General features: G+C 32.3%; 1 protein-coding gene across 3 annotated transcripts; it reads right to left on the minus strand.

Annotated features, from left to right (window-relative positions):
* Nucleotides 1-897: 897 nt before the first annotated feature.
* Nucleotides 898-18,588, minus strand: LOC126735491 (putative inorganic phosphate cotransporter). Of its 3 annotated transcripts, none has more exons than XM_050439496.1 (9): nt 18,442-18,588; nt 18,244-18,383; nt 9,883-9,977; nt 9,583-9,750; nt 9,165-9,379; nt 8,961-9,110; nt 8,769-8,901; nt 8,464-8,708; nt 898-1,221 (listed from the first exon to the last, which is right to left on the minus strand). In XM_050439496.1, the coding sequence occupies exons 4-9, from the start codon at nt 9,587-9,589 to the stop codon at nt 1,066-1,068; spliced, it is 906 nt and encodes a 301-aa protein (XP_050295453.1). In that variant the 5' UTR covers nt 9,590-9,750; nt 9,883-9,977; nt 18,244-18,383; nt 18,442-18,588; the 3' UTR covers nt 898-1,065. The 3 variants fall into 3 exon arrangements, with proteins under 3 accessions (XP_050295453.1, XP_050295450.1, XP_050295452.1); XM_050439493.1 differs by having other exon boundaries at nt 9,830-9,977; XM_050439495.1 differs by having other exon boundaries at nt 9,830-9,977; nt 18,244-18,394.
* Between the last annotated feature and the right edge of the window lie 3,499 nt (nt 18,589-22,087).

The raw sequence follows: 22,087 nt of genomic DNA on the forward strand, positions 1-22,087 counted from the left end.
TATATAGAAAACCTGTTTTTGATTTTTTTTTAATTTTAATAATTAACGCCCTACGCGTTAATATATTTTTGTCACATATTTATTGGTAAAAATATTATATTCAACAACTAATAAGTGCATAAATAACAGCTTATTTTAAAATATTTTCTTTAAATTTAGATAAATATATCCCTGTCAGTTAAGCAGAAATATATTTATGAATATGATTAGCTTAAACAGAATTGTATACTATCTTATTATTTAACTTAATATTTAATTTAAAAAAAACAGACTAAGACTGACTTTCATTCATAGAGGGATCTTAACTCCGACCTTTTTCTTTCTGTCTACACCTCCGCAAATTTAAAAATTCAAAACTATCTATTTTGATTTAATTTTATCTGACTTCTAGGCACCAACCAAAACATATTTAAGTCATTGTCCCGACAATGGTCGGCTACCTTTTAAAACTACCGACTATAAAAAAAATGCGTTTTCAAGTATAAAGCGACTCATTTTCTAAACAAAATACCACGCCATATACGTAATTATTTCGAAAAAAGCTCACAGGCACCCACCAAGTTTTTGTATTTACTTAAAAGCTTAAGCCGACAGACAACTAAGATTTTAGGTTAACCGCATTTTTGGGTACGTATTGTTAGTCAATAAGATTTGCTTTGCCTCTGAATAACCTTTGAGACTTAAAGTTAGAGAACAGGAAGAATTTAAAGGATCTATTTTAAAGAAGATTACGCAAATTTTGGGTGAGGTTTAATGGCATTTCAAAGTGTATCCGGATTGATGAATTTCAGATAACTTAAAGATCTTAAGCTGGGTATATGGGTCGATCGATAAAAGGGGATCAAATTTTAATCAAGTTAGGAAACATTGCTCAACAGATCGTAAGACTAATTGACATAAAAGAAAAAACAATATATTTATAAAAAATATTTATGAACACTACAAACATATAAGTTAGGAACATAATATTGGTTGCAATTTTTCCATAAAATCTGGATAAAAATTGGCAATTGGCATACTAAACTTTTTAAGAAATTTTTCTTAAAAGATTCTTCTCTTTCTACTTTAAAGTTGACATTTTTTGTCTTCTTTGTTTTCTTCGGCATCTTCAATATCCCAGGGTTGGACTTCACCGCTTCCAAATAGAATGAAAATCACTGCTGTCGAAACGTTTATAGATGCTGCTAGAAAAAATACGTTTCTCCACTGAAGGTGGTCTCGCTGAAAATATAATATTTTTAATTTCTTTTAGTACCTCAATAATACCAAATAAGATAATCAAGGTTATAGAACCAAGGTAATTGTTTAACTAATTTAATATGATGTCAAGCGAACAATGCTTTAAATTTTGACAATCACTTGTGTAAATAACCATAATTATTTATTTATAGCGTAACTATTTATATAAATTGCTACAAATATGCTAAATGATAAAAAGAAAATGCGTAGCAGAAGCAAGCGTACATTTTTTTTTGTTATGTTAGATCCTTGATCCTGCTAAGAGCTCATAATTTAAATTAACTAAACTAAAACTTTAAATTAATTTGGGGAAAAAATTTGCAATGAAGTAGGTATTAAAAGGAGGGAATGCTATTTTTACAAACCACTTCTAACTTTGTGGAAAGTATACTTAGGTTAGTAAAATAGGCAAAATCTTATTCAATTTGAAACCTTTCTACCCTTATTCTATTCTTATAAATATTAAAAATTTGTTCAAATAATGACGTCGGATGTATATACCATACATCTAAAACAAAATCGGCTTTAGAAACAGCAAAGATTGGAAAAGTAATGGCCACTGTTATTTTGAGGTAGTCATGAAAATTAATAGATTATCTCTAAATAGAATGAGACCTTAGAGGAGCATATTTTGCCTATAAGCTGACGTCAAAAAAACGCCACATTTGCAAAACAAATCCTTTTTATCAAGACAATTCACCGTCTCATAAAGCAGGACTTCTCTTTTTATAGAATAAATGTTAATTTTTTAAAGAGGCTCTGACTATTTTCCGAAAGTTTTTACAAGATCTTATTTATATTTAAATAAATTTACCTCAAAGAAAATTTCTCTATGTGTCCTTGAAAGTCAATATCAACATTTGTTTTTGTTATTTAGTAAAGTTAATGGGATAGAGTTAATGGCATGAAAAACTTAATATTTATCATTTTAATAGTGTAGTTATGTTAGTGTGACATAAGTTTGCATAAAGCATTGTCAGTCTTGTTTTCACAAATGAAGAATATTAAGTAAGTGAAGTAGTAAAGGATTACTACCACTGGTATTCAAATAATAGCTAATAGTCGAGAAAGCTTATACTACGACTACCTTAGAACATTGAATGATCGCCTAGAATAAGCCTAGGTGCAAACTATAGGCGAGGTTTGAGTTCACCATCTCTCAGACAATGATGTCAAATCAACTTTTCAAATTTTCATTTAATATATAATTTTGTTAATCCACTAGGGGAGACTGGCCTAAAATGACATACCACTTTATTTTTGCTTATTATTTTTTTATTCTTATAATGTAAACATACAAAATCATTAGTAATTTATAATACTAAAGGTTTATAATAAGAATATAACCTAATTTTTTTAAAATAAATAAATAATCCTGGTGAAAAAAATATAAAAAGAAATATGTAAATGTTTCATTTTACCCGAGCATACTTGGGTAAAATGACATAGGAAACTTACGTAGGTAGATAAGGTCATTACAAGTTAAAACTAACACATACATATTGTTTGCTGCTTTTAGAAATACCAGCACACTCACAATGTGCCCATTTCGAGTACGATTGACATCTAACCCATGTTTCCTTGGACTTGGACATAGAGTACAAACTGTTACAATATAGGCAGGGTGGATCATCTTCGTCGTCTTCATCTTGAAACGGCTCTTCATTATCAGAGTTTTCGTCCATTGGCACAAAGTGTTCAGATGCTACTATGGCAGCCTTACGTGTTATGCGGTTTTTACTTTCTTTGGCACCTTCTTTGATTTGAATAACTTCTTTTAAACTTTCAGGGCTTTCAACTAAATGAGTTACATTTTTTTTGGTTCGTTTCGCGGCTTTGCGAAATTCAGCAGCTTGTTTTTCCGCTTCTCTAGCTTTAAGTTCTTTAATATTGGGCTACTCGTAAGCACTTTGGTTCCTTCTGCCTTCCGCTTTCTTGGGTTTGCTTGTATCCCGGATAAACTTGGAAGAGGGGAAATGCCTTGTGGGCGAATAACTGAAATATTGTTTATATTCAATGAATGGTTAGCCACTTGAGTATCACCATCTTGATATCTATCTGTGACCATTGCAGGGTTAAACAGATAATCAGGAAATATATCTGGGTTTAGCGGCCATATTCCTATTTTCATAAACCCACTTACAGCATTTTGATTTGTAGCTGCTTTTCCATATGCTGCAGCAAATAACCCGCCAATCTGATATGAAGAAACAGTTCTGCCTGGATGACATTTTAGCCATTTTGTAACTTCTTGATCATAAAATGTTTTTAATGGCCCAAAAAAGCACACATCTAAAGGTTGCAGCTGGTGGGTGCAATGAGGTGGGAAACATCATTTCTATTCCATTTTCTTTAGCAAATCTTGTAACACCTAGAGTTTTATGGCTAGCATGACCATCAACCAGAAGTAACACTTTATTTGCCTTTGAAGGATTAGAAAAATCTCGCCCGTCATCCAGCCTGTCTCCTGAGCTATTCCCAATGTACCTCGTCGGTCAGTTCCTTTTTCCAGTTTTTTTCTGGGAAAAATTAATGATGGGGGAATATAGGCTCCTGCTCCGCTCATGCAAACCACAGCTGTAATATGCTGCCCCCTTTCAGCACTTGAAATTAAGCCAACTTGTTTTCGACCTTTAGCTGTACTCGGCTAAGTTTTTGGACAGTAGACAGGCCAGATTCATCTATATTTCAAATGCGCGTGGAGTTGATATGCTCTTTTTCAATTGTCTCTTGAAAAGTTCTAAAAAAATTAGCAATTTGCGGCTTATTGAAGGATTGTGCTCTAGCGGCCGAAGTAGCTTCAGGCTTTCTAAGAGATATATCGGGGTTTCTGGACCTAAATCCACGTAGCCAATCCCAACCAGCCATTTTAGTAGTTGAGTTAAACCTGTGTGCAATTCCATTTCTTTCTGCCAGTTGATACGCCAAGGAACGAACTTCATCGCATGATAAACCAAATAAACAAGATTCCAATAATTTGATATGTTGAACTAGGTCCCTCTCCAACTCTACAAAAAAGGTGGTTTCGTATCGGCCTAGACCCTTATCAGTAGCTTTGACTCTTTTATTTTTGTTCTATCCTCGTCTTCTTAGCGTAGCCTGGGGTACGCCAAATGTTTTTGAAGCTTTGAGCCAGCCCATTTCTCCATTTTGTACTGCCGCAATAGCTTTTTGCATCTGTAACGGATCCCAAGACTGACGCGTGGTTTTTCTTGAGTAATTTCCAACCATTCTAAAAAAAATAAGAAGAAACAATTCATTTTGAGAAACTGTAAAAAAATAAGGGCAAAATGGCATACTATGTCATTCTAGCCATATAGATCCTATGTCATTTTACCCAACTTGCACCATAAACACATGTTTATTTATCAAAAAAAATGTTAAAATGTTGTTATTTTACCAATAAATAAGATTAATACATACCTGTAATTAGGTTAGATCGTAAAAAATTAAACTTTAAATACTTTAGTTAAATGTTCTGTTTTAAAACACAAACATTTTGTAGACTTGAAAAAATACAAAGCACGTCCTATGAACGTTAACGCCAAACTAATCTCGATATTTTTAATACGCGTAATATAAAGACATGCCGAGACACTGTTGACATAAAGTTATTCCGAAAAATAGTGTTGCCAAGTTCGAGATTTTGTATCTATGTTGTTTTACCCTACTATGTCATTTTAGGCCAGCCTACCCTACATATTTTTTTAATGTGTTGTATTTTGTAACAGATAAAAAGTGTACTCTTTAAGTTTAGTTTATTTGCTGACTAATAAAATATACTTTGAGAGTAATCAACAAATTTTTTAGTATAAAAAAAGATTTCTGACAAAAAAGTTATTGAAAAAAAAAGCAACTTAGCAACGTAGAATACCTCTATGTTTATAATGCACGTATCCGAAGTTGCCACTTTGTGTTGTTTTTCTAGATATTTTTTCAATCTGTTTAGATATTTATTATATATCACAGAAAAAAGTTTGATACAGATCCTTTGGAAATTAACCTTTCAATAAATTTTTCCAAAAAAACCTTAGTTTGTCGGAATTTATACCCCCTTTAAACCGATTAAGTTATCCATTGTTTATATCTTTGGAACTCCAGGAGATACGGGCATTATATTGATTAAATAATAATGGGCGCCGACTATAAACATAATGCTGGCAAGCGACATATGCTGCGTTCTTGATTTTGGTTTCTGGATATCGACCAGATACTACCTCCATTTTGGCACACTTTACACATTAAGTTTTCGGCATTTTGAGTTCGAATAAGCAATAAATTTGCTAGATTATAATAATATACTTAATTACACATTTTTATTAATATTTTGGTATCCAATACTTAATAGATACTATATAAATATGCCGTACTCTATAATATTATACCCTAGAAGGATGACACCATTGCATTGGCACCTAACTTGCCTGTGAAAGGAACGATTTCAATTTTCTTTTTTCCAATATATGTGACCCACTTCAGACTTCTTTATTATTTTTCAGCAAAAAGGTTTTTAGTCTTAATATTAATAAAAAAAACGCACTGAATCCACTCAAAACATCCTTTTAATATTAATACTGTACGAAAACTGCACCATCCAAAAGTAAACAACGAGCGCCGTTGCAAAATGCCTTTATCGCCAGAATATTTCTGGGTAAAATCTACAGCGTTGCCGCTGTGTTGGGAAATTTGGTGATTTGAAAAATCCAAATTAAAAATAATTATTATTTTTAGTATTTAGTGTAAATATAGTATAAAATAGTTTTGGTTATTAAACGAGTTTCACTCTTTCTTTTGCTTTATAATAAAGAATGCAACTAGTTTTGCTAATTATAATAATTTATTATATCACTTTATTTTTTTCTATTAAAATTGAGTAATTACTGGCAACATGAAATACTAAGCATGTTTATCAACAAAATATGTCCTTTGCCCCCTGTGTAGATTTTGCACTCAATCTAAAGTAGCTAATGTTTATTCTATAATGTGTATTTATGATTCATTTTATGTTCTAAGACGAGTAAATTGCCTTGGTTTCAGTCGAACTATGTAGAAGCAAGTCAAAGTCAAAATAAGTTTTAGTATTTAGAAACACAAGATGTTTTTAACAAAGCTATTATAAAAATATTGAATTATCATGTAAAAGAAAACAAAAAAAAATATATTAAAAAAAAATTCTTGGGATTTCAAACAAATTTTTTAATATACTAACATCCAGATCTCCAGTAAAAAAGTATTATATAAAACTTAACTTATGCAATAATCAAATAACAAGATTTGGTTATTGCATTAGTATTCATCAGTGCTGGAGTAAGCTTTTTCTAACACCAGTTTCTTAACTTTCTTAACTACTATCCTAATAATTTATCAGGCGTAGTCTTTCTAAGCAACAGTAGAAGATTGTTAAAAATCTTCTTACTGTAGTACATGATATGGTTTTGGGTTAAAGACATTGTGGATATTGACAATTTTATAGTAAATGATGAACGGGCATTTTTAAATAATACTTTTTACGCATTAAGTAAGCAGTCTCAAATATAAAAATTGACAAGACCGTTAACATTTGTAAGCTGGTAGAATATAGCTTACAAGATTCTCTATGCTTAGTAAACAACAAATATCTTATAGCGTGCCTTCACAGTACAAATACTGAGTTGAATAAGTGGGCCGAAGAGTTTTCCCAACAGCAAACACGTAGGTATCAGTCAACCAAAGCATAATAAGCATCCTTGACTACTGTTATATTTAAGCTGTTTTTAATCACTTTGAATGCAAAACAATCTAAAGACAGGCCAGAGCACAACTGCTTAATATGTTTGTCGAACATCAACCTTCCATCGGTAACCAATCCCAAAAGTACAGAGGTCGGCATAAGTCAGTTAACCAATTTGCATACCAAACAAAAAGAAAAAAAAACGATACAGAAAAATAGTTTATTGCTTTGACTATTTCTATACAAAAGTAATTATGATTTAAAAATTACATTTTGTATTCAAATTGCAGACCGCCTTCCTTAATGCAGATATGACACCGCTTATTTACGCTTTTGCAGCAATCGGCATTCAGGTATTTGCGAACTTCAAGTTCGAAGTGCGACGGAGCGCCGTCTTGTTAAAAATAGCGAAATACGGTGACCCACAATCGTAAACTAACATTAAGTAGTGACAAGTACCATACTCCCCACCTCTAATCGCACAAATTCGGTAAGGCAAGCACCGTTGCCGCGTTCGCACTATTTTTGAATAGCGCAGGACAGCGTTAACTGACTTATGCCGACCCCTGTATATTTGAATCTGTTACAGGCAAAGACTGTGTGTAAGTAGACATTATCTTAAGAACATCTACAATTTAAAATATTGGCCTTTAAAATATTAAATGGTAATAAATTACAGTCGCGACATTTATCAACATTTGCTAATTGGTTAACCATTTCCTCAAGAATAGTAGTATCTTTGCTATGTCAAAGAAGAGTAGCATCATTAGTAAATAAAGTGCACTGGCCATGCCTGATAATACATAGCAAAAATTATTGTAAATGAAAAATAAGAGAGGATCAAGAACAAAGGAAATATCAGAAGATATATAATCAAATGTTTTGGTCAGGTTATAAGATACTGCCGCAGCGACTTCTTCGGTACAAATGACCAGATCAAGTTTTTCAAGCATATGGAAAATAGCGTCACCGATTTTTTTGTATAGTTGGAATCTAAATTGAGACTGGCTTAGAATTTATTTTCTTTCCAAGAAATTAACTATCTTCCTTTTAAGTAGTTTTTTCACAATTTCAAAACGTATTTTGACTTTGGCTTTAATAATAGTCTAAGCTCTGTAATTTACCAACTGCAGGCTGGGTATAGTTTAAAGTAGAAAAGTGCGTTAAATAAAAAGATAAAGCTCAAAATTTTATTAAAAATTCCTCAATTTACCCCGTTTCATTAGTTATTCAAGTTACGTTGTATTGTATTAATTATACGACTTTTAATTATACACTATTATGGGATCAGTAATATTAAAATACTAAGATCACAATTTATGAATTTTCCAATTATTTTGGAAAACTATATTGAAGGATTAAGAACTTATCACTTGTTCAAAATATTATTTTCTTGCTACTAAATTTCGCGCCAGCATTATTTTTTGAGCAGCCTATGTATGCTTTTATTTTGTTTTAAATATATAGTACTTACCAATTCTTTTGGAACTATTAGTTTTTGACTTTATACTTACAAGATTAGGAACAAACAACTGCACAATAATTGGTGCCAATACACCTGTAATTTGAGAACATCCATTACATAAGCCCATAAGAATCCCGGCGTGATTGGGAGAAAGATCCATATGGTTTACAGCAAATCCAGAAAAACAGGCAGCATTGAAACCCACTGCTATTATAAGAAGAATAACACCTTGCACTTGCCGATCCTGACTTGTAAAACCTAGTGCTATTAAGGCTGCTGCCGGAACCATTAGGCCTAGAATTAGTATTGAAATTTTCAAAAAATTATATATTTTATTATGAGTTTCTCTCTCACCTATGGAGTTACATATTTTTCTAGCTCCACCCCTTGTAACAACTCCTTTATTTATTAGAATGTCAGATATTGGTCCAAAAACAAAGCCCAAAAGCCAAAAAGTCAAATAAGGTAATGCTGACAATATGCTATTCTGTAAAAAACATTATTATTTATTTTCCAATAAACGACAAATAGACTTCAAATCTTTACATGTTTCATATCAAAATTCATGACGTAATTCATATATGTCGGAATTTGAGTAAGCAAGGTCCAGAAACAGTAGTTATTTCCTGTTTGAGCCACAAATAGAGCCCAAACATGCTTAGATTTAATAATTTTTTTCCACGGCGTTTCTACATGCTACAAAAATATAATATTTACTTTCCTAAAAATTTAAATGCCAACTAAACCTACATGTTCAGCTATTCCGGTACTTTCTTCAATATATTTTCTTTCAGTCAAGGAAATTCTTGGATCTTTTGCGGGTACATCATATCCGAAAAAAACCATACAAATACACCAAATTATACCAATGATGCCAAATAGGCAAAAAGCCCATGGCCAACCATAAACACTTGCAGCAATAAAGCCTGTCACTAATATAGCGAATACTGTACCTCCCTTTCCCGCTGAAAATGGTTCCAAAGTATTATCTAATTTCTTTAATTTATAATGTTAATTTATAATCTTTAATTTATATTGAGGGTTTTCAAGAAATTAATTAAAGAAAATAGCCCTATATATGGAATGAGAATTGTATCTAACGTAATAATTAAATTAAATTACTACCATTAAATAAAATAATTAATAATTAAATTACTACAGTAAGTACCTGTCATAACAGCAGATCCTAATTTTGATCTTTCCTGTGGAGGAACCCAACGACTCAATAAATGAGCCAACGAGGGAAATATAAAACCTTGACAAAAACCTTAAATCGCCCTGCTGGCCATCATTCCAACTTCTCCGAAATAAGCAGCAGTAACTGGAGTTGCAAAACCTAAAAAGAAAAGTTTGTAAAGAAAATAAAGTCCTGAAATTTTAATTTTGTTTTTAATTTCGTAAAAACTTTTTCTTACTTAATAATGATTGCACTAGTACACATCCAATTAAAAACCACTTTGGTCCATACCTCTTTGCTACATAGGCCGCAAGGAGTTGCGGTACCATATAGCCCCAGAAGAATGCTGATTGAATATAATTCATTTTTGTCCAGCCGGGGTAATTCTAAAAATCAACAATAATAGGAATTTTTGCCAAATCATTATTAAGAAAAAAATATGCCTCCCTTATGCTGGGTATTCTATTTATTCAAAAAAGTCTCAAATCTGAGAGGCGATGGAATTAAAAAAAAAATATGGCAATAGTTATTTATAATAACATACAAAAAATAATGGTTAATTTACTACTTTGACACTACAGATAATTCTACTTTTGTGAGAGTTACTACTCTCTCTCTTTAGTATTTAATCGCTTTCATTTTTTTTTCATTTATTAGATAAGTTTAGTTGCGAAACAAAACATATGTTGCTATCGCTTCTATCAAATAGATCTGAGAATCAATTAAATACTCTTGAAGTTGGTCAGATCTAAAAAAGACTTTTTTAATATTTATTTTTTAATATACCACCAAATAACTTTAATTATTCCTTTCACGAAAACTTCTTGAAGGACCGAAAGCTCAAAGCTTAATTGAATATCAATATTATTCCTTAAATAATTTAAATATCTTGAACTAATACTTAACCAGAATAGGACATCATCACATGTCAGAAAAATAAACTTGAAGGTAAAATTTACCCTGGGTAGATGCAAATATAGGTTATAAGGGGAAAACTGAGGCTGAATAAAAAAATGATTCAAATATATGCTCAAATAAAGCTAAAGTCTTATAGAAGTTGTCACATCACAAAACCATCTTATCATTAACTAAAACTCTTTATTTTATTTTTAACACATAAAATATTTTTAATCTTCTCTCAAAAATGCTAAATGCTATCTTTAGCGAAACATGTGTGAAGAAAAATGGTGATTTGAGTATCACATCAAACGTATCAAAAATAGGAATATTAAAAGGGCTTTATGATCAGCGGAACAGAACTTATATTTTCTCAGTTTTAATCTTCTCCCGAACATACTAACATCATTAGAGATACACGTATCGAGAATAAATAAAAAGTTTTGGTATTTTGTAATTTGAGTGTCATATCAAAGGTTCCAACCATAGAACTATTATAAAAAGAGAAGAGCAGGCTGGGTCCTGGAGGAAATAGGACAGTATATCAAGACCTTAAGTCATGTATATTCTACTAAATAAAATGATATCTCAATACTTCATCTCCGTAATAATACCAGATAAAAAGAGTGTATGGAAATTTTCAATAAAAGCATAGTTTATCTAGAATACTAGTCATCTAAAATATTCACTATTAGTCGGTGAGCTAGATCCCGCCTTGATCACCGACCAATAAGGGTCAAGCTGAAGCCGACGTTTATTTGAGAATTTAATTTAATAAATTCCCATATAAAATATACAAGAAATAACTAAAAAGAATACCTAAAATAAAAAAAGTGGCAATAAATGCAATCAGTTCTCATGAAGTCAATTCCGAATTAGTAGCCCCTACTGTAACTCGGTCAACCAAAGCTGGATACCAGAAAATGAAGAAACCAATAAACAAAAAAGCGACTTGATTTACCAGAGCAAGTTCAAGCTGGATATTCTTAGGCTGTCATTCTCATTTATTCTATGGTATTTCAAGACGCACTTTTAAAGCAACTTTTAGAAAAGCAGACGATATAGGCTAACCAAGTACGTGACAATAATGTAAATCTCACAAAAGAATCTCTTTAGGCTACCAAGAGAAGTTCAAGGCTTTCGAACATGTATGCGGACCCGAAACTGCGAAGTATTGTGCAAGCTTTAGTTCGAAAGGATAAGGGGCATATATTGAAAGTCAAATATATATATGAAGAAGAAGTCATACCTTTGGCGTTTATTTAGAAAGTTATCAATAAACAGCTCTGAATACCGTTTAAGGGAGCCACAAAATATATTCTTAGGTTCTGGTAGTAAGTTATAACTTGTCATATCCAATCAACAAATTTATTATCTCTAAAATAATCTTTGTTTCAGATATTAGCCTCAAGTTAGCTGGATCATCACGTATACTAGTATTTCGGCTCATAAATGATCAAAAAATCGTAGGTTCTGTCAATGATCTATAGACCAGAAGATATTAATGGATAAATGCTTATAAGCAACCTACTTGACTAGTTGTAAGAAATTCTAGCTATATTTTTTAAATCACTATTAAGCTTTTTTTAAGTTGCAAATTTGACATTGATATGAGAAAAACGTATATTTTTTTTAATGTATGTATAATAGTTATATTATTAGGTTCTAGATGCTATTAAATAAATTTTTGTTTCAATTTTTTAATTAATAAGGATATATTATTTATATTTGTAGCTGTTTTCTATGAATGAAATAAAACTAATCCCAACACCTAGATTGGACTTATTTGTGAATGATCCTAAAAAGCAGATGTGTTAAGTTGTAAATTATAAAATGATGAGCGTAAGATTATCAAGACAATATCTGGAAATAAATAATGATTCCATATATCTATTATCTAATAACTTTTTTTGTGAATTATAGAAAAATAAACGTAAAAGAAATTGTATCAAAGAAAAATTAAATCAATAATTTTTGTTTTAAATTAAAATGAATTGCATATGTGTTATATGTTGAAATACAAAACAACACACGTGTGTTATTTCGCAACGAACCAAAGTTCGCAGTTGTAGGAATTGGCAACATTACAATTTCCGTCGATTAGCAAACCGGTGGCCCTGATTCCTTTACCATGGGAACCGCTGACGCAGCTCTACCATTGGCTACGCCCGATGTACCTACCATGGGAACCGCTGACACCGCTGTACTATTTTGTATAAATACAGCACACATAATAATATTAAGTTAGTTCTGTAAGAAAAAAGTAAAACGTCAACAGAACAAGAGAATTCTAACTCTTAACGGCGGATTCCAATCCCATAAACGGACAACTGACCATCTTCAGGACTCACCTGGACCAGATCACCCTGGATCAGGACCAGAGAGTAAACAAGGCGTCCTCACTCATTGGCACAGGCAGTGAAACATCGTTGGAAAACTTCTGTTTGTTTTGACCAATAGAGAACAAGACAACTCCATGCATCTAGCTTTAATGTAAGTTATCGAATCATCCTGTCTTCTTTTATATATAAACGATTTGTTGATACCATTTGTTCGATAATCTGATATAGGTTACCCATTTTTATTTGAAAATTTTATATATATTTACGTTTAAATATTTTAATATTTTAATATAATAAGATCTATTTACCAAAATGCCATCGAAAGAAACTCGTATGGCAACAACCGCTAAAATAGATAACTAAGAAACAGAAATTGAACCCTACAAACTTTCGGAGATATTTTCAATTATTCCTGAGTATGAAGGTGATCAAATCTTTTTAAACACCTTTATTAGTTCGTGCGATTGTGCAAATATTATGGCTATAAATGATCAATTGGATCAATTGGGAAAATGCCAATATTTCTCCACTAGAGCAACTCGAGCATTAAGCAAGGTCGAGCTTCTGGTTTCCATCAGATCGAGATAGATCCAAAAGATATTCTCAAAACGGCTTTCTCAGTAGACAATGGCCATTACAAATTCATTCGTATGCCATTCGGCTTAAAAAATGCCCCGTCTACATTCCAACGTATCATGGATAACATCCTTTTGGGCATCCAAAATGAACGTTGTCTAGTCTACATGGACGATATTATTATCTATTCTCCCACCATTCACGAACATCTTGAACGTCTTAAAGAAGCATTTAAACGTCTTCGACGAGCAAACCTAAAAATTCAACCGGACAAATGCGAATTCCTCCACAAAGAAGTCGCATACCTAGGACACCTAGTCACTAAAGATGGTGTTAAACCTAACTCTTCTAAAGTCGACTGTATCCAAAACTTCCCGGAACCTAAAACACCAAAAGGGATAAAATCTTTCTTAGGTCTCGTCGGTTATTATCGTCGCTTCATACCCAAGATCTCGTTGCTAAGATCTCGAAACCAGTCATTAAGTTACAAAAAGATACATATTTTCTCTTCGATTCAGAATGCAAAATCTCCTTTAACGAACTAAAATAAGCATTAATTTCAGACCCCATCTTAATATATCCTAATTTCGAAGAACCTTTCTTACTTAGTACCGATGCAAGCGCATTTGCAATAGGTGCTGTCCTTTCCCAAGGTCCCATTGGCAAAGACCTTCCAATAGCATTTGCCTCGAGAACCCTCTGTAGCGCTGAAACGCTGAAACTAAGTACTTAACCATCGAAAGAGAATTACTTGCTATCGTATGGGCTGTCAAACACTTCGGCCCTTATCTCTTTGACCGAAAATTCACTTTAATAACTGATCATCGACCTCTAACTTATATCAAAGATCCAGGTAGCAGATTAGTTAGATGGCGTCTAAAACTTGAGGACCACACATACCATATCGAACACAAACCCGAAAAAATAAATAAGAATGCCGATGCACTCTCCAGAATAAGAATTAATAGTTTTGAAGAATGTGCCTCAATGCAATCCAAAATAAAGGTTTTTGCATCTAATGAAAATACATCTAAAGAAGAAAAGACAGAAGAAGGAGAAAGCCCCTGTCTCCCTGTTACAGATGATTTCAAAGAAACCGAATGAGTATATGGTACAAGAATATATTAAATTTACAAAATTTTACAATACGATATCTTTACTAGATTATTCCAAAATAGAAATATCAAATAACCAACTCTTACGTAAATCCCATAAAAATATAATTTCCTTCTTTTGGCAAAATAAATTACAAAACTTACATCATGAAATAATGGAAGATATACTTGAAGAACACTTTGATTTCAGATCTTCTAGTATTAACATCGTCCATAGCAAATCAGTTAAGAATAGGAAATACTTCATAGTTCTACTACCTTATAACCTGGAGACAGTAGTTCCACATCTATTTTATACATTATACAGAGATAGACACGATTTTGATGACTCTGAAACTTAATGTATAGAAAATAATTTAGAACTACCCATTTTAGAAATATTTAGCTTTATATTTGCCGACAAAGAAATTAAAATAAGAATTTGCCAAGATTTAGTTCGAACCCCAGACAAACATGAAATACCAGAAATTCTAGATCATTATCACCGCGGAAAAGCGAATCTCCACCGAGGAATCAACAAAACCCAAAGACGAATCAAAGAAAAATACACTTGGTCCCATCTTTCTAAAGATGTCGAGCAATTTCTGAAAAATTGTGAAACTTGCCAAAAGACCAAAATTTGCCGGAAAAACTTAAGTGAACCATTAGTTATAACAGAAACCTCGAAGACCCCTTTTGAAAGAATTAACATCGACGTTTTCGAGTACCCAACAAGAAACGACGCATTAACAATTTGAGATGAACTAACCAAGTTTACACAAGCCTACCCTCTTAAAAATAAAACGGCTAAGACCATAGTCAATACGCTGTTAGTATTCTTTCAACACTAGACCTTTGAGAATACATTGCGATTACGGACCTGAATTTAACAACACGTTGTTAAAAGATCTTTGTCGCTTATTTGACATCAAATTAACATTCTCTAGTGTTAGTCATCCCCAATCAAACGGATCTATTAAACGATTTCATGCAACCGTTTCCGAAATGATTCGTGCTAATTACCCTTATAACCCCGATGAACATCCTTTTCAAGTACTACCCTATGCGGTAATCTGTTACAATAATACTCGCAATAAAACGCATGGATTTACTCCATATGAACTCATTTTCGGACATACTTCAAGTCTGTCCCCTGAAAATTTATACAATCAAAAAGAACTAATATCTAAATATGTTATGAGATCTTAATAATCGAATGGACTTTTACGATAAACAAGCACGCCAAAGAACTAAAACAAAAAAGGAAAAAGCGAAGGCAAGACACGATGAACATGTATCAAAAGAAAACGATGATTTCAAAATCGGTGACAAGGTTTACGTGAAAGAATCTCAAATTAAGTCTAAAGATGAAAACCTTTTTAATGGCCCTTTCGAATTAATTGAAATTTTCCAAAACTCCGCAAAACTATTAAACCTCGACACAAACCAATTTTCAAAAATTAATTTCGCCAAATTAAAGCCATACTATGAATAAATTTTCTTGAAAACATCTTGTCGGACTTGCATTGTCTTATTTATTTATTGTAACACGACGTTTCACGATAACGGTTGGAGATACTTACCAACCGAAACGTCGTGTTACAATAAATAAATAAGACAATGCAAGTCCGACAAGATGTTTTCACTGTACCATTGTCTACCACCTTCAAAAATAAATTTTCTTCTTTTCAAATTCTGCGGCCTGTTCGCAATGTCCTTATCCCAAACATTCCTTACCCCCCATAAACAACAAAAATTCTAAAACCATCAAAGATTCTATCGCGAATCTTACTGATACTACGTGTTATTATGCTGCGAAAATAGGAGTTCTTGACACCTGTGAATCTCTTATTGAGAGCTATGCCTTTATTGAAGACTCCTTAAATAATATTCTAGATGCCATCACCTTTGCACGACTAAAAAATTCTACATAGTTCCATTATCACACCAATTGATTTGCAGCTCTCTCACAGAAATCTCTCAAGCAATAAATAAAAACAATCTATACTTCATCAGTCTATTCATCTAATATTGCTCAATATCTCACCATAATTGAATTAGAAGCATATCAATCTGACTTGAAAACAGTTTTCATTCTTGAAATTCCTCTTGTAGAATTAGAAACTTATACCTTATATCATGTTTACCTTATACCTATCAGATAATAGAACTGGATTTCATCACATCATTTCAACAACACAGAAATATATTGCGCGAGATGATGATTCGATGCTTTACGTATTTTTGCAAAATTTGGAACACTGTAAAAGCTTAGGACGAAGCCAGAAAATCTTCCTGGACAGACTACCTCATCCAATCGATAGAGATGCAATTTGTGAAGCAGAACGTCAACTACTACCATAAATCTGCCTAGTTAGCGTTCTCCTAGCCAAAAATGACTTCCCATCAACCTCGAGAATTCACAACGCCAAACTCCAAAGCTTTAGACTCAGCGGCATCCTCCCCAGAAGAAGACCTGCCGTTCATCCTGATGACTCCCCCGAAGACTCCACAGAGTTGACCTCGCCCTACAAAGTTGCTGCAAGGCATCAGCTTTTAACTAAATGAGGAAGCTGTTATATGTTGAAATACAAAACCACACACGTGTGTTATTTCGCAACGAACCAGAGTCAGCAGTTCTAGGAATTGGCAACATTACCGTTTCCGTCGATTAGCAAACCGGTGGCCTGATTCCTTTACCATGGGAACCTTCGACGCAGCTCTACCATTGTCTACGCCCGGTGCACCTACCATGGGAACCGCTGACACCGCTGTACTATTTTGTATAAATATAGCACACATAATAATTTTAAGTTAGTTCTGTAAGATTTATTTTAAGTTGTATATTTAATCTATGTCCATTTGAATTTTGAAGTTTTAATAATTATTTTAATTAAATAATAATTATCTTATTAAATAAACCTTTTTTAAAAAGCGAAATCGAGTTTTAGAGTGATAACATATATGTAGATGCACTAATATGATCATCAATAGAGAAATAAAAATTACCCAAAATAAGAAAATATTACATCAGATTAATCAGTATTAATCGATAACCTGAGAATTTATTGTAAATGTGGTTATTACAATCTAATATTAATTTTTGAAACAAACTCTAAATAAATAAATAATATTTTAAACTGGAAATTATAATTTATTTACATCATGTCCGAAAACTAATACATTATATGACCTTGATATCTTTATAAATCTTTTATATGATATATATATACAATGATTTAAAAAAATTTATCTTAATTCAAAAATTTTTTAATTATAATAAAAACTTTTACTAAAATCAAATTTCAGAAGCCTGAGAAAAGTATGTTCACACTTTCACAAAACCTTCTTTTCTTTTATCAACAGACTTTCCCCATCTTTAATAAATTCTCTTGTTCTACCTCAATTTAAGATTTTTTAGAAAATAGTGTTAAATTAAAATTGTAGTGAAATTATGATATTTTTTTTGTAACTTTTATGTAGATGTTTTAAAAAAAAATATATCTTGTTTATATGAATTATGCCTCCTCGGAGACAGGTAAGGAACTTAATGATTATTTACAGATATTAAATATATTTTCTTTTGGCCACTTTAATTTTACGTTTTTTTTTCAAAAAAGGTTAGTTGCAATATACGCTTAATGTGCTATCTTGTCATATGATAGTTTTAATATTTGAAGTTTTTTATGGTGACAATTATCTTCAAAAGTTTAAATGTGTAAGATTACAAATAGTACACTTACTGGTATATCTGGGTTTTTGTTTACCGAAGGATCAGTCATGGCAACTATTCCCACAGAAAGACTTACTCGAAAACCAAATGCGATAAAGGAAAGCGCGAATAATAGTAAGCATTGCAAGTGACGAATTCCAATTGTCGGTCCTAAAAATCAACTGTACTTTTAAGTAAATACAGGTTCAAAAAGGTTTTTTCATTGTACCTGTGCCTTTAATATCATTTTGAAAATCTTTGCTTTCTATTTTTTGATTAACACTAGAATACGCGTATTCTAAGCCAGCAGAATTTTCTTTAGCCATTATATTAATAATAATTTTAACTTTTTTCTTAAAGTCTTAGCAACTGTATGTTTAGCAGGAAAATGGTTAATGAATTAATTGAATGTGGTCTTTTATTATCTTAAAAGTGTTAATCTCTAATTTAATTGTTTTATTTCATAAAGTAAATGAAACTCGTAATATGCTTTTATAAACAAAGGTTTACTGAAACAAATATTAAATACCTTTATCATATTACGAGATATTGCTTAGACGGTTACGTAGACATCTTAATCATTAACAAATATATATAGAGGAATGGATCAGCTAGAAGATTTTACGATTTATAAAATATACAATTTTTTGGTTAAAATAATATAATCGTGGTATTAAGGAGTATTTTAGGCAACTGACTGAATAAATTTAAAAGTGTATATGAGTTTGATAATAACTAAATTTTTATTTAAGTATATTGCGCCTTAGTAAATGATAAGAGCTTTGGTAAATTAATAGTTTACTTTCTATTTACAGCAATCATCTATTTTAAGTTCAAATTTCTCGTTTTGAACATTTATTTAACAATTCAATGTTTTTGTTAAAGCGACTACTGCTCAAAAGATGGAATGGCACTTGATGAATATTATGACATTTCCCTTCTGGATTCATTAAATTCGAGAGTAAATAGCTAATTTGGCTTAAATGTCTTACTTTATTTTTAATAGTTTTTTTTTATACAGTGCTTTCATTTCAAAACGATCCACCCTTACAAACTTTCTTAAAAAAAAAAAAAAAAAAAAAAAAAAAAAAAACACGTCAAATTAGATATACAGGGGGACGTTTAATTATGCATTTACTGAAGTTCTGTCAATCACCTCCTCACCTCCAGAACCTCACTTTAATATGTCAAATGGGAACCCCCATCGTGTGATACATCATAGTAAGCAAAAAAAATGAAATCGGCAAATGTGTAAGCAAATAGTTAGCGAAAATGTCTAGAAATAATGAATATTTTATTTACGCCAAACTTTGGTATTTTAAATGAATACTTTTAGTGTGGTACCTACATCATTTTAAAATTCTTACATTTTTTATAATAGATTATCAAAAAAAAAAAGCAATTTAGAATTAAAATGTGTGGTAACAAACAGTACATTTAGTTCAAGCAAATTATTTATTTTTTTGAGTAAAGAATGTGTACCGTTATTTGCGAGAAAAAAGAAAAATGGTCATAACTTTTTTGACCTACCTGTACGCACATTTGCGAGTGAATATAATAAAACAGAATTATTTTCTGGTCAAAAAAGGTATACTTCTTTGATCTCCAGAAAGTAGACTTAGATTAGATGCTTTTTAAAGTTCGTGAAGTAATTAAACTTACCAGCATTGAGATTTTGGTTTTTAGATTAGTATTTAAATAAAACTATTGCATTGGGTCTTATTCAAGGAAATTTAGCAGGTGATCTGTACTTTAATATGCTTAAGGAGACTACTAGTCGTTTTATTACTTATAAGAATTATTTTTAACACGTTGAGCCCCGCGTGCCCACCGGTGGGCATTTGGATTTTATTCAAACTTCCAGGGACCAAATTTTCATTCTGGATATTTTTTGTTAATAGTTATTTTTGTGCAGTTTATGTTGTTTGTGGATCAATACTCTATCGACTTTTGGCTGTTTTTGTATTTTTTTTGCGGTGACCCGCGGGTGGGCACGTGGTCCCAGAATGCTATTTTACATTTTGGGACCGAATGGTCACCCGTAGACACTAGCCTTTTTTGTTTCAGAGTTAAGCAAATATGGCTAAGAAATATCTATCGGATCAGGAGTTGGCAAAGGAGCTGGAGAATCTGTCCGACGACGAGTCAAGAGATATAACAGAAGACGCTCGTAGATAAAGATTTTATTTCTGTTGAAAGGGATCTGTCATCCGATAATGATTCATCCGGTAATAATTCAGATAATTCTGCCATATTATTATCCGAAGACGAAGATTTAGATGATAACGTACCCCTAGCGACTTTAACTACTAAGCAAAAATGGGATCACGTTCAAGGAGACCGATTGTCTTTCTGTGAAAGCCCTCAGAATGTTGGTGTTGTTCCAGCTGTTAGTGCAGACTTTGCAGGGAAAGAACCAACTGAATTCTTTAACTATTTTATCGACGATGAGATGATTAATCTATTTGTGACTGAAACCAATGGGTTTGCTTCACAGAGAATTGCTGCGACAATAACAGATCCAAACCGGAAGGCCAAGGTGTCGATGGGTGGATATCAATCCCGTGGAAATGCGAAAATTTTTTGGCATTATATTATGGATGGGCCTTTTTCCAATGCCTCAGTTATGGAAATGTTGGTCAACCAAATCGTTGTACCAAAATCGCATACCCACAATTATGAGAAAAAACTGATTTGAAGGTATTTTGGGCATGTTCCATGTAAGTGATAATGAGAAGGACAGACCCTCTGATGACCGACTTTACAAAATATCCGAATTTCTTGACATGCTGCAAAAGAAATTTAAGTCCTCCTGCATGCCCGAAAAAGACATTTGTATCGACGAAAGTAACGTCCCGTTTCGAGGACGCATTTATTTTAGACAATATATACCCAATAAGCGACACCGCTACGGTATAAAGCTTCTCAAGTTGTGTGTATCTGGAGGATACACCTGGGATTTCAAAGTATATACCGGCAGAGAAAAATCAAGTGAATTTGCAGTTTCTGAAAATGCAATTTCTTAAGTCATGGAATTGATGGAAGGTCTTTTGGACAGTGGCCGCACACTTTACACTGACAACTGGTACACGAGCGTATCGATATCCAAAAGACTGATTGACCGAAAAACGCACTTAGTTGATACAATTAGAGCAAACCGCAAAGGTAATCCTCAGGAAGTAATTAAGAAAAAGTTGTTGTTTTTTTCTACTCTTATAAACTAAATACCTAAACTATCCAAACTGCCCAACCCAATATATATTTTGGCTCATCTTGGGACCAGACCGTCGTTTGGTATAGGCAGAATCAATGTAATCCATGCTCACGGGTGAGCACGCGGTCCCTGAATAAGCGATGCGGTATACCCACCGGTGGGCATGTGGTCCCAGAAAGCAAACTCCAAATGCCCACCGGTAGGCACGCGGAGCTCAATGTGTTAAGCCAATTATATACAGTGTGGCCTAAATTGGGTGTACATGTATGGGTATCTTTGAAACTATGCGAGATAGAAAAGTGGTTGAATAGGGAAAGTTGTAGGGCATATAGTATTTTTAAAATCTGTAAAAACATTATTAGGATAACTTTTTAAGGACAACGCATACCTGAATTCAGTTTTTGCTTCTGACGTTTTGGTTCTGATATTCCATTCTCAACTTCTTTTTTTCTTATGGCGGCTATTTTGTTTTTTTGCTAAATTAAAAAGATCTTTTTTCCCTTTAAAATGTTCTTAACTTGTTAATTTTTTATTCTTGTTCTTGTTCTTGTTAGTGTTAAATAGTTTTTCGTATCTAGTTGTTTTCGTTTGTATTTTTTGTTTAAATTTTCGAAAATGTCTTTGCGATATACCAGAAAAATTTGGCATATTGGAATGTTAT

The sequence above is a fragment of the Anthonomus grandis genome, chromosome 4 (genome assembly GCF_022605725.1).
Source record: "Anthonomus grandis grandis chromosome 4, icAntGran1.3, whole genome shotgun sequence".
In the NCBI taxonomy this organism is placed as follows: Eukaryota; Metazoa; Arthropoda; class Insecta; order Coleoptera; family Curculionidae; genus Anthonomus; species Anthonomus grandis.